Source organism: Chrysochloris asiatica, unplaced genomic scaffold (genome assembly GCF_000296735.1).
Source record: "Chrysochloris asiatica unplaced genomic scaffold, ChrAsi1.0 scaffold00056, whole genome shotgun sequence".
Lineage (NCBI taxonomy): Eukaryota > Metazoa > Chordata > Mammalia > Afrosoricida > Chrysochloridae > Chrysochloris > Chrysochloris asiatica.
In genome coordinates this window covers 4,686,452-4,699,264 of record NW_006408574.1, presented here as the reverse complement: position 1 = coordinate 4,699,264, position 12,813 = coordinate 4,686,452, and the positions used below count along the sequence as shown (strand labels likewise).

The 12,813-nt window shown below is 53.2% G+C and overlaps 1 protein-coding gene across 1 annotated transcript; it reads right to left on the bottom strand.

Annotated features, from left to right (window-relative positions):
• Positions 1–8,557: 8,557 nt before the first annotated feature.
• SURF6 (surfeit 6) lies at positions 8,558–12,198 on the bottom strand. Its single transcript, XM_006863726.1, has 5 exons — positions 12,105–12,198; positions 10,556–10,756; positions 10,123–10,211; positions 9,212–9,415; positions 8,558–9,037 (listed from the first exon to the last, which is right to left on the bottom strand). Exons 1-5 carry the CDS (start codon positions 12,196–12,198, stop codon positions 8,558–8,560), a joined length of 1,068 nt encoding a protein of 355 aa, XP_006863788.1.
• Positions 12,199–12,813: the final 615 nt, after the last annotated feature.

The window sequence follows — 12,813 nt, the reverse complement described above, 5'->3', positions numbered from 1 at the left end:
ACAGTGCGCACTGGTGAAAGCAGTCGAGTTGCTCTCTGGGAATAGACCAGTTGCCTATAAGGTGTATGTGTCCCCCATCCCTGAGTATATCCTGGGTGTGGATGTCCTAAGAGCCTGCAGGTATGGACAGGAGAACTCTGGGCAGTGCTCCGAGCCTTGATGGGCCACACTAGAGAGAGAGACTGGCTCTGGGAGAGGCGCTGTTGTGCCGGCTTCTGCCCCTGCATAGCTCCTGCTTCAGATGGCCAGTAGGTTTCTGGAACCAGGGCCAAGGGCCATGGGCACTTGGCCATGGAAAGTGAAAGCCCCCTACAAGCGGTGGGTGGGATTGGTAGGCCCCTGGGGCTCAGGGGTGGATCTGGACATCCAAGTAGCTCCCTGGGTAACTGGACCACGGGAAACACTGTCCTGAAAGGAGCTTGTCTTGTTGCTGTGGCCTATAATGGACTCTCCACTGTTGGTACGTGTGAAAGCCACAACCTCAAATGATTTGGCACAGAATGCTTGGGACTCATGGCCACGCCGGGCCCTGGTTACCTGCAATAGTGTTGGCACATGGTCAGACATTAGCCTGTGTACGGCCTGAGGCAAGGATTTACCTATGTTGGTACCTATGGCTTCCCGTCTTTCCACCTATAGGGGTTTTACAAACACTCTAGTGAAGTGAACCCATGTGCTTTCTTCAGAAACCAACACGTCAGCATGCTGGCTTTGCACCAAGCTTCCTGGTCCTGCGACTAGTGGGCTACCTTGGCGGACTCATCCTGTGTCTGCTGGAACCTGGACGTGGTGGACCACCACAGACCCGACGTATAAGATAACTGGAGCCAAAGTGTTTAAACTTGTGCATGAACAGTACAATCACTCTCACCCCTGGATGGGATACTCAGTTGGGAGGGCACGGGATGGCTGAGCACTGTATTTCGAGTCAATGACCAAACAGCCAAGAGATGGGCTGGGTCCCTGGCTCCCTGGGACTCACTGTGCGCACAAGTCCAGGTACCCAAACACAACATGCCCGCCTGCCCCCTGGGGGAAGTCTGTGGGTCTGTGGGCAACATGGATGGCCTTAACTGCCTTCGAATTGGGCAAAACAATACACCTGGGGTGGCCCTATCTACCTGGGCATGTGGTAACTTACCCCTCCAATTGAGGTACCTTTAAGGCTAGGCACAGACTTAAACGGAGCCAGTGATGCTTTTATCCACTAGCTTTACTTTTACCACAAGGGGGCAGCATATACAAGCAAAGGGAAATTCCCGCCCTAGCTTTGCATACTGCCCAGGTCTTAAATGGTACCTGTGTGGCCCTCACACTGATGAACGATGAGCAATACCAGATGACAAAGGGGGTTCTGCAGAAATAAATGGCCTTAGGAATACTTGCAGACTCACAAGCAGGAGTGTGTTCCTTACTGGGAACAGAGTGCTGTGTATACATTTCCGATACCAGCTGTAATGTTTCCCAAGCATGCAGTAGAAGACATTACGGCCCACCCTCTTAGTCCATGTGCCGTGGGTCTCCCTGACCCACGGGCCGTATGCTGCTGTCGTCACCACTGGGGGAGTCTGTGGCATCCTTGCAGTGAGATGTAAGCTTGTATTGTTACTGTAGATGATGGGTACAATGCTCCATCCTACTCACCAAGGGACCAACCGGAAGACCCATGTAACCGTGCAGATTGTAAGGTGAGAATCCCTCAAGGGGTGGAGTGTTGGGTCAGAAGGGGGTGCAAGCCTGAAAGCAACATTATCAGGGACCCTTTCCTCCCAATGGGGAGTGGACTCAGTGGTTCTGCTGAAAACTGGAATATACTAAGTCACTGCTCTACATGTCACTCTAGAGAATGATGTCATGTTCGACAGGACGCCTGCTGTAGTGTATTTGTCATGTGGAACTCCTCACATGAGGGAGATAGCGTGAGAGCTCTGAGATCAGAAACATGGGAAGGGCAGGAGATGTTTGCCATCTCTCGTCTCCCACCTGCCTCGAGTGTTCTTTCGGCTGCCTGACCCTGTGAGTCTGCTTGGGGTCCAGCACCTACCATTGCACCCGCCAACTTATTCCCATTCCTATTCATTTATTTGTTCATTCAGTCAACAAATACTTGATTTAAAAAGTATGGTTAAAGGATACAAGCGTGTCACACACCTTTCCTTTTAAAACATTTAAAAACTTTCAGTATTCCCTGTTCTGATTTGAAAACTGTCTCTCGATCTACGTACAGGTTTCTTAGGAGCACATTGAAGTGTTCTGAAATTCCCATTCTTCATGACGTCAGCCACAGTTTGCAAAGTCCATGCGCCAGTGGTGTCCCTAGGAGTGAAATCTCATAGTTACCTGGTCTGCATAAGCGCAAGAATTCCAGGTCCAGTAAACGGCAGCCTGACTTGAATCAGCAGAAAGGGTGGCTCAGTTACACACCCAGAGCACTCAGAATGAAGGGAAGGCTGGGTCCCTGTGAGGAAGGGCCCCATCACATGCCAAACATAATCACACTTTTCAGAGGTTACTGGACACCGGCTCTGAAATGACACCAAAAATGTCACTGTGGTCCACCACCAGCGGAGGGGCGTGGGGAGGTCAGCTCTGTGCTCAGCGGGGACAGTGAGCCCCTGAGCCCATACTGCAGAGAGCCTTGCCGCCCTGGGGTGGACACACTCAGCAAGTGGCAGAAGCCCATCTTGTTCCTGGTGTGTGAAGGAAGGGCTAGTGTGCTAGGAAAACCCAAGTGGAAACCATTAAAACCTCCCCTGCCTAGAAAAAGACGAAACCAAAAACAAGGCTGCATTCTTGGAGGGATTTGGAGACTGCAGGGCTGGCGACACGCCATTCAGCCCACCTAGTCGGTCCACACACACAAGTGGGTCCTAGGGAATGACAGTGTGTTACTCTATGCTTAACCAGGTGGCTGCTGGTCCAGCTCTCCTTCCACTCTTGAGCAACTCAATACACCTGGTACCTGGCGTGCAGCTACTGAGCTTGCCAATGCGTCCTCCTCAGTGCGTTTCAAAGTCAAAGGGAGACCTCAGCAGAGGGGGATTTTAACAAGCATTCTGTGGTTACCAGTCACCTTCCCCACCCACCCCTGCTCACCCCAGTCATTGCCCGATGGACCCATGAACAAAGTGATCAGGGTGGCAGGAATAGGGACTCTGCAGCATGGACATCCACTCAGCAAAGTCACTGAGGGCGGGATCTACCAGCAGATGTGGTCCCCTTCCCACAGGCCTTTCAGGTGGCAGACTGATTATGTCATACCCCCTTCATCACATAGAGCCACCATTCTTACTGGGTACCATCTCCATCAGGTAGAGGCCATCGTTCTTACTGGGTACCATCCACATCACATAGAGGCCATCGTTCATACTGGATCGGGGTTTACCTTCCCTGCATGCAATGCTGCTTCCAAAACTACTGTCTGTGGACCTCACAGAATACGTTATCCACATTCCTGGTCCCCCACACAGCGTCTCTGGATCAGGGGGCTGACTTCTCAGTAAATGCAGTGCAGCCATGGACCTCTGGTCACAGAGTTCTCAGGGCTTAACCATGTTCACCATCCTGAAGGCTTGATGGCATGATGGAAGGACTTCCTAAAGACACAGCGCCAGATGGGTGACAACACTTTGCATAGTCGGGGCTATGTTCTCTAGGAGATTGCATACGCTCTATAGCATTAAGTAACGGACCGTCTCTCCATTGGTTGGAACTCACGGGTTCAGGAGCCAATGGGGTGGAAAAGGAGCAGAGCCAGCATTCCCTCTCGGGACCCAGTCACAACATTTTTGCCTCCTGTTTCCACGACCCTGTGCTTTCCAGGTCTGGAGGTTTTACTTCCAAAGTGAGGAACATTGCCTCCTGCTGTTCCTGTCATCTCAGCTCGGACTCAGAAACCCTGCGTAGGGCTTCCAAGGGGCAGGAGCAACCGGTGGATTTGAACTGCTGATCTCGTGGTTCATAGTCCAGTGCCGATCCTACAGCGCCACCCAGGAGTCCCAGAGTCACACGTACTCGAGACACACTAGATGTACTGAGAGCACCCTGGAAACTGCGTTCTTTGTGGCTCTGGGCCAAAAGCAGAGACAGGAGCTACTGTGCGGGTGGTGTGCCAGAGCCTGGTTACCCCCGAGGGAAATAGGGTTCATCCCACAGGATGGAGTAAGAGTGCATCTGCGGTACAGGGGGCTCCTCAGCCCCCTCTCAGTACGATAACACTGATTCAAGTCGATGGAAAACTTGACGCCTCATTGACCCTGTATGGGGTTTTGGAGGAGCAGATGGAAAACGACCTGATTCAACATAAATCCCAGACCCTCCACGATGAAGTTTTGGGTTACCCCACCAGCAAAAACCATAACTAGCTTATAGGTGCTTGCTGACGGCAAAATCAGGGGGTGGAAGGTCGTAAGTACAGGTCACACCACCTGCCCAGTTTCAGAAACAAGAGCCGCAAACTCTTCTATTGCTTTCTTGCAGGTGTGCACTAATCTTTATTTTCTTCAATTAATATGAAGTAGCTAGTGGAGCTCTGGTAGCGTAGTGGTGACGAATCGGGCTATGAACCGGAAGCTCAGCAGTTCGAAACCACCAGCTGCTCTGCAGGAAAAAAATGAGGCTTTCTGCTCCCGTAAAGATTTACAGCCTCGGAAACCCTGTACAGGGTCACTATGGGTGGGAACCAACTCGACGGCACTTAACAACAACAAGTGCCTTTTTGGAGTCCTGGTGTGGCATTGTAAGACAGGCACTGGACCAAAGGTCAGTTTGAACCACAAAGTGAATGGTTCAAACTCACTAGCTGCTTCTCAGAAACCAAGTCAGAACCAACTCGTTGACACTTGACAGTGCATTTTCTGGAGGTCTTACTTCCAAAGGAAATAATATTGTCTCCTGTTAACTGCCATTGAGTCAGATCTGACTCCTAGTGAACTGGATGCTATATAGGGTCCCCAGGGGCCATCAGGTGGGTTTGAACCACCAACACTATAGTTAACAGTGAAGTGATGATCCCATAGGACCACACTAGGACTCCTGTTTTTAAGTGCCATCAACTGGATTCCAACTCAGTGATCCTGTAGTGTTTCCGAGAAGCGGCTGGTGGGTTTGAACCACTGACCTTGAGATCAAGTGCTTATCCTACAGCGCCACACCACACCACCACTCCCTCCTAGAGACACATGAATTCCAGTGAACGGGAAGACCACTTTGGGTTCCTCATGCCCCTGAATCAACAGAAAAAGGGGACTACTTTTGGAGACCTGGTGCGGTGCTGTAAGAGCACTGGACTGCTAATCACAAGGCTGGCAGTTCAAGCCCACCAGCCTCTCCTTGGAAACCCTATCCAGGTCTAAGTCAGAACAGACTCATCTGCACCAGGCAGTAAGTGCAGTTTCAGCTCGAGTATGTCAGGGGCATATGCTAAGCGCAAGCATGACTTTATAGTTGTCTGTGAAGAGCACGTATGTCTAAGACGTGAATGAGCAGGTGCTGAGTGGACAAGAGGTGGACTCTGATGGTTAAGGGTGTGTCCACTTGGCCAGGCCAGGATTCGCCACGTTTGAGTAATGATGCAGTGGTGGTGGTTGTGTACCAAGTCGGTTCCGACTCATAGCAATGTGGCACAGGGTTTCCAAGGTTGTAAATCTTTACAGGAACCGAACGCCTCATCTTTCTCCCACGGGATGAGTGGGAGATTCCAACTGCTGACCTTGCGGTTCGCCGCTGGCCTGTAGTCCACTCCACTCCCAAGGCTCCTTATGTGACCTAATGTAGTCCCCTCCCTAATGAGACCTGCTGCGAGCAGCCACTAAGCTTCCAGGGCGTTCTCTCAGGGGTGTGGCCTGCACCCACTATGTATGAATGTTCTGGAAAACGCCCTCTCAGGTTTGTTTGCTGCATCTGGATCATGGGTCAGGCTCATCAGCTGACTGCCAGCTCTTTGGACTTGAGCAAGTGGACTGCCACACTGCCTGGCCATCTTGGGTTTCTTGAGCCTCTGCAGCCTGCCATCTGACCTGTCAGTCTTGGGTTCACCAAACCCCTGGAGCTACATTAATCACGAACAGCCTCCACCCTGACACAGACTTGGGTCGTCAGCCTCGACCACCACGCGTGCCACACCAACTCCGATGCAGTCTGTGTGACATGTTCACCAGATGGAGGCAGAAGCTTCAAGGAAGTGTGCCTCTCGGATTGGAGTGTGGCCCCAGCGTGATCTCTCTTGGCTGTTCATGTTTGCTATTCTTTCTTCTCGTTCTGGGAATAAGTCTCATTGTACTATTAGAAGGTCATGTTCCTTTGAGTCCATTTGTTGATAGAACATTAGATACCTCGGAAATCAAACATGAAAATAACAAAAGAGCAAATTGAACAGAAGGCATCACACTGGTCACCTGTATTGCAGGCATTTGCAAAAATACCTTTTAAACTTATTTACCCCCAGAATAGAGGGTCTAGTGAGAATTAACACAATTACACAAACTCCTGCTCCACAGTTAAGACTAAGAAAGGTTTTGCTTTCGTGCTCACGGGTGGACATTTGTGGCAACCCCCTAATTCCTGAGCCTACCCCTGAGCCATTGTCTTGTACTGGAAAGTACGACGAGTTTGGCAATCGGTGGATAATTGAAAACAGGAAAAGAGTTTCTTGGTTTACATTGTCTTTCTTAAAAAGATTACAGAGAAGTAGTAAAAGGTGGTGTTTGCTGACGCAAGAAGAGAAAGATGATTTAATTAAACAACTAAGCATTATGACCATTCCTAGACAGACATTGGAAAGCCCTAGGAGGAGTCCCGTGGAGTTATTTAAGAGGCATACATGAAATTGATAAGGATATCTTTTAGAGATTAAAAGCTAGAAATTATTAATATTACAATCCCTGAGAAGGTTCTCACCTTGATCTTGTTACAGAATTAAAGGATCACTGAAGCATGCTCTTAGAATTCTCTGGTAAACCAGGAAACCATTGTCTGCCAAGTTCTAATGTTTATTAACCTGAAAACTTGTTATGTTTCAGAAGATGACATAACCTAGGCTATTCTACTTTCTGGATCTTTTTTGGCCATCTGGCGTTTGCGTAAATTAAAAAAGGTATAAAAATTGTAAGTAGAATAGAATTAAAAAAAAAAAAAATGCACAGAGCACCAGAGCAAGAATAAAATGCACACTTTGTAATTCAAGCCTCGGTGTCTCGCTCATCACCGAACCTCTACCCACTCGTGGTTCTAGTTTCGAAGACCCTCGTCCCCAGGCTAAAGCCCTCCGGCTTAGCAGTCTGCGGCACACACGGTCTATTTTCATGAGGTAAACCTTTTTGTATAAGCTCATACATGGGAGTATGGCAGAACTGCAAGACAGACATTAGACTGAAAACCAATGAGGTTGGCACCTCAAGCTCACCCGTACCTCTGTGGGAACAAGATGTGGCTTTTGGCTTCTGCAGACATACAGCCTCAGAAAGCTTACACAGGGCTGCTGTGAGATGGAACCAACTTGATGGCACTTAACTACATACACACATAGAAGGAATCCTGATGGTGCTGTAGGACTGTTAACTGCAAGGCCAGCAGTTCGAACCCACCAGTCACTTTGAGGGAGAAAGAGGAGGCCGTCTGCGTCTGTTATCTGTTTAGTCTAGGCAACCTTCCATCGGGCTGCTGGGAGTTGGAGTCCACTCGTCTGGATGTTGGTCTCCGCTCTCCAGGCTGCCTGCTAACAGCCCCACGATCACTCCTGCGACGGCACATCCTCTCCCCAGCCACCACGCCTCCTGACGTCCTGTCCTACAGGCAGGCTGCAGTGCCCAGTGGTGACCTTTCCCACCATGTCTGACGTTTCTGTGTCAGCTGTACCAACTTCATTTCCCCAAGAAACATGCTGAGGAGTTCAGTGTGTGCTTTATTGAGGGGCAGGGGACACCTGTGAGAGGTAAGAGATGGTGGGCTGCCCCAACAGGGCATCCGAGCAGTGTGCCTGAGGGAGAGGAATGCTGTGTGTCCGCGATCCTCAGGCCTGGCCCGCAGCGCGGCAGGTTTGCTGGAGGCTCCCAAGGAAAGTGCAGCCTATACTCCAAGGCTGAGACTCCTGACAGCGCCAAGGGCTGTGGAGGAACAGCTCCCCTGCAGCCCCCCAGCCAAGTCCGTCCTGAAGGAGACTGGGAGGTGTGCCAAGCCTGAAACTGGCCTCTCTCTCCAAGTCCTGAATGTTCTCACCTAGTCACTCATTTCAACCATTCCTGATGCAGTCCTATCACTGGGAGCCCCATCCCTGACCCTGCTGACTCTGGGGGACTTTCTGGGCCTCCCAGAAAGCCTGGGAGCTCGGGTCTGGCTCACCCATTCCCTGGGGCCTGAAGCACCTGGGCCACATGCTGAGCAGGGTTTCTTTTGCACGTGTGGTCTCACAACCAGCCTGGGGAGAGCACGAGTGTGACTTAGTGCTGGGAACCTGTGGGCTACAGAGAGTGGGGGACTTGTCCAGGGTCTCCTCCAGCTTCAGGAGACAGAGAGGCACCGTGGGGGAAGAGGAGTTGGGGTTCAGGGGCGCCTGTCACCCTCAGGCCAGGCCAGCTCGCTCCAGGTCCTGTGGCAGGATCCGGCCCTTCTTGCGAGCCTTCTCCATGCGCCGCTCCGCCTTGGCCACCTTCTTCCTGCGCAGGTTCTGCCGCCGCTTGTCCTGCCGCTGCTGCATCTTCTCCACAACATGAACCGTGCGCTTCTCCCAGGCCCGCGCCCGCTGCGCCCGCCGCTTCTCCTTGCGTTTGAGGGCTTCCTGCAGCCGAGGCTCGCTGTCACGGATCTTCACGCCCTCTGCCTTGTACAGCAGGTTGGTCCACTGCATCTTGGCCTCCAGCTCCCGCGCCTGTCCCGCATCACGCTCCCGCAGCTCCTCCAGCCTCGTTTGCCGCGCCTGCAGCCGCTCTAACAGCTGCCGGTAGTTCCTGCCTGTCAGCGGCGTTAGGTTGCCCTTTACCTGCTGCCTCTTCTTCCTCCGCTGTGCCTGGCTGTCAGCCAGTTCCTCCTCGCCCACCTCCACCTAGGGGACAAGTCACCGCGGTCAGTTGGTGACAGAGTTCTAGCTTGCCCCCACCCCTGGGTGCTCACCTGCACCCGATCAGACAGATGCTGCTACAACCTGGTGGTATCACAGGTGGGCACAGAGGACAGAGCACATGGGCAGCGAGGGGACAGCACCTGGGCCTCCTCTCACCTTGTTGAAGATCAGCCCTGTCTGTGCCTGCGGCTCCAGGTGGGACGCCTCGGGGGCCGGCTCAGAGCTCTCCACGGCCTTTCCAGCCTGGGCTGCCTTCTCCTTGGCTCTCAGGTCCTTGCGCTTCCTCTTCTTCCGTTCCCGCTCCTGCTTCCTCCGGCGCCTCTTCTCCAGAGCCACAGGGGTCAGCTCCTTGGTGCTGCCCTGGGGGCCAGAGGGGTCCTCACGCACGGCTCTCCCATGCCCAGAGCCCCCAGATTGGCCCACGATTGCAGGTGGAGTCAGGACAGACAGGTACGTAAGGCTATCCTTGTGTGGACGAGTACCCACTGCATGTCCACAATGTGAGGGCCTGCTGCCCCTAATGCAAGTGACCCCAGAGGGACAGGGGTCCTGAGCAGGAAGCCAGCGCCCAGGTCCTCACCCTGCACCAGGCACGTCACCAGTGACCTTCATGACATTCTCCCAGTGACCCAGTGAGGGAGACACCCTCCAACATCGTGTGGATGAGGAGAGTCAAGGGGCTCCTCCTGAAGTCCACCCACCCACCGAGGAGCAGGAAGACCGGGACTTAGAGTCGGGATGAGGCCTCAAGAGCCTTTGTCCTGGCCAAGATGCTAATTGCACGTGAGGTCACTGTCCCCGACTGCATCCACTGTCCAGCTGCCAGCAGAGTACTCTGACCCCATGGTCACCTTCTACTGACCAGCCACATGTCCTGAGACAGGCCAGCACACTATCCCAGGAGGACAAGGAGACACTGGGGGACTGTCCCCCACATGGCAAAGCAGCAAGGCCGAGGGCAAGGTCCTCAGAGAGAGTGGACGGCAGGAGGTGATTCCTCCAGGGGGGCGCAGGGACGCTCCAGCAAGCACGCCCCTCCGAGAGCCCCAGGGAGACCCCTCCCCTACCTGGCCCCGGGCCTCCTGGATCTTCTCCTGTAGCCGCTGCCGCAGAACATCCAAGGCAAAGACCGACTCGGACTCTGTGGTCTGGCGTCCTGCCAGGGGAGCAGACAGAAGGACTGAAAACCACCCCAGCCCACCTCTCCCCAAGTCTAACCACACACACACACCCTTGTGGCCACTCATAGAACTGCAGGCACATTCCAGTCAAGTCTGTGACCCAAGACATTCTCCAGGGTCAGGAAGTTAGCGCACTGGGCTATGACAGAGGCTGTCTCAGCGACAAGGCAAACCCATCTCTAGTTTCTTCCAGCATCTGCACCTGGGACCCCAGTCGACCCTCCCAACACCCCTCCTGAGAAATGAGGGCAGTGATGTAGTTCCCGAGAGGGGACCCTGCCTCCTCCTCTCCTGACCCCATGGTCCCCAAGCCTCTCACCTGCAGAGGCCCCCGTGGAGCTAGCGCCCTCCTCTTGGGCTGCCGCTGGCTTCTTGGCCCTTGAAGCTGCCGGAGATTTCTTCCCCAGGGGCTTGGCCTCCTGTTCCACAGCCTTCTCTTTCTGCTCCCGGCTTTTCTTCTGTGTTTTCTTCCTTTTCTTTCTGGAGGGCCCAGCTGCTTCTGAGTCTTTGGTTTTGCCAGCTGAAATATACAATACACAAGGGCTATCCTGGTCTCTGACCCACTTGGAGGGGCAAGGTGGTGTGAAGGCTGCCCCCTGAACAATGCAGAGCATCAGGGCGGAACATCAGAGTCTCATCCCCACAGAGCTCAGAACCTCAGAACCACTCACAGCAAAACCCTTACACACACCCTCACCTAGCAATTCTGCTGAGAAATGAATGTCATGAGCGTGGTAGCGGGAAAGACTGAAAACATCTACATTCTCATCCAAAACCAAGGCCACTGCCGCCTTGCTAATTCAGCAGTGCTACAAGACAAAATAAGGAGCTCTGGTAGTACAGTGGTTACAAATCGGGCTGCTAACCTCAGGGTCAGCAGTTCGAAACTACCAGCTGTTCCAAACTACCAGCTGTTCCACAGGAGAAAGATGAGGCTTTCTGCTCCCATAAAGATTTACAGCCTCGGAAACCCTGTACAACGTCACTATGCATTGGAACCGACTCCACAGCACATAACCAACCAACAAGACAAAATAAACCACTCCATAGGGTTTCCAACGCCGAAGCTCTTAGCGGAGCTCCTGGTAGGTTCACACCAGGGCTCTTCGGTTAGCAGCCTAACAAGCCACCAAGGCTGCACCAGGGTCTAAGGATGCTACTGACAAACCCCGCCATCAAAACCACTTGGAGGGAAGATGTTTGCTCTCAAATGGAAAAGAATGCGCATGCAGAGTACACCCAAACTGTTTGGAAATGGAAGCTTATACTAAGAAAAAGCCCCAGAAAGATACAGACCTTAGATACACCAGGAACTGAAAAACTTATTTTTAGTTTTCTAATTTTTTATAATGAATTCCATGTCTGGGACAAAGACAATAGTAAGTTTTTTTGTTTAAAGAAAAAAAATAAAAATAAAAAACGAGCTCCCCAGTAGAGCATGGCGCGCTCCCCTAATCTGGAGCCAACTTCTTTAAAGGTCAGCTTCTTTCTGAGGGGCCCTACTCCCCCAGGCGTGTCACCCCCTCCGAGCTGAAACCCTCTGCTTTCTTCTCCCCCGACAACTCCAGCCTGAGGGATTTCTGACTTAATTCATCATCATCGCCGTCTTCCCACCCAGAAGGGAGATGTGATTGTTTTTCAACACGCCGTTTTACAGGGGTCACATCTCCGGACCCCGGCAACTCGTCCTGCGTGACTGGCGGAAGACGTGCGCCCCAGGTTTCAGGCTGAAGCCCGGAACAAGGGAGGGAAAGACAGTGGCTTTGCTCCCAGGATCTTGCAGGCCTTTCCTCGCGAGGGGCTCAAAGCTACCCCGGGCTGTGGCCGCAAGCGAGCCGGGAGTGGACGTGGCCCTGGGCAGCGCTCACCCCATGTGCGCCGCGGCGGCTCGGCGCTGGGCCGGGCGCAGATCCTCTGGGCCAGGCTCTGCAGGTAGGCGTCCTTGGCGCGCAGGGACTCCATGCTGGAGGCTCGGCGTCTGAGCGGACCGCGGGCTCCCGGGACACCTCTCCCTCCCCAACTTCCGAGAGGAAGGGCCCTGAAACGACCCCGACACACGCTCGGATCCCCGCCGCGACTGCCGCCTCCGGAAACCGGCCGAGCGCCGAGCGCCGAGCGCCGAGACGCCAAACGCGGCGCTCGACTAGTCCGGCCTGCCTCTGCCCGGAAGTGAGGACCGTGGAGGTGCGCAAAGCATTGTGGCCTGTGGGCGGTGCGGGCGAACGCAGCTTCCGGGTCTGCGCTGTCAATGATCTGTCCGCTCCCGGGAAGTGGTTGCGCTGTCTCGCGAGGTCTCCAGCAGCAATCAATAGACGTAGTACATTATTAGACTAGTGGTTACGAGTCGGGCTGCTAACCTCAAGGTCGGCAGTTCGAAACTACCAGCTGTTCCGCGGGAGAAAGATGAGGCTTTCTTTCCAGCCTCGGAAACCCTGTACAGGATCGCTATGAGTCGGAACCGACTCCATAGCACATAACAACAACAATCTGCTGTACAAGACCTCTTTAAAGTGTTGAAGAGCAAAGATGTCAGCATGAGGACTAAGGTGCGCCTGACCCAAGCCATGGTATGTTCAA

What these genes read in the sequence shown, in the direction of transcription:
- SURF6 (XM_006863726.1), bottom strand. Translation starts at nt 12,198, where the DNA reads ATGGAGTCCCTGCGCGCCAAGGACGCCTACCTGCAGAGCCTGGCCCAG. An exon ending in GCCGCCGCGGCGCACATGGG is followed by an intron (nt 10,757 to 12,104) that starts GTGAGCGCTGCC and finishes TGTATATTTCAG; the next exon opens with CTGGCAAAACCAAAGACTCA. An exon ending in CAGGGCTGATCTTCAACAAG is followed by an intron (nt 9,038 to 9,211) that starts GTGAGAGGAGGC and finishes CTTGTCCCCTAG; the next exon opens with GTGGAGGTGGGCGAGGAGGA.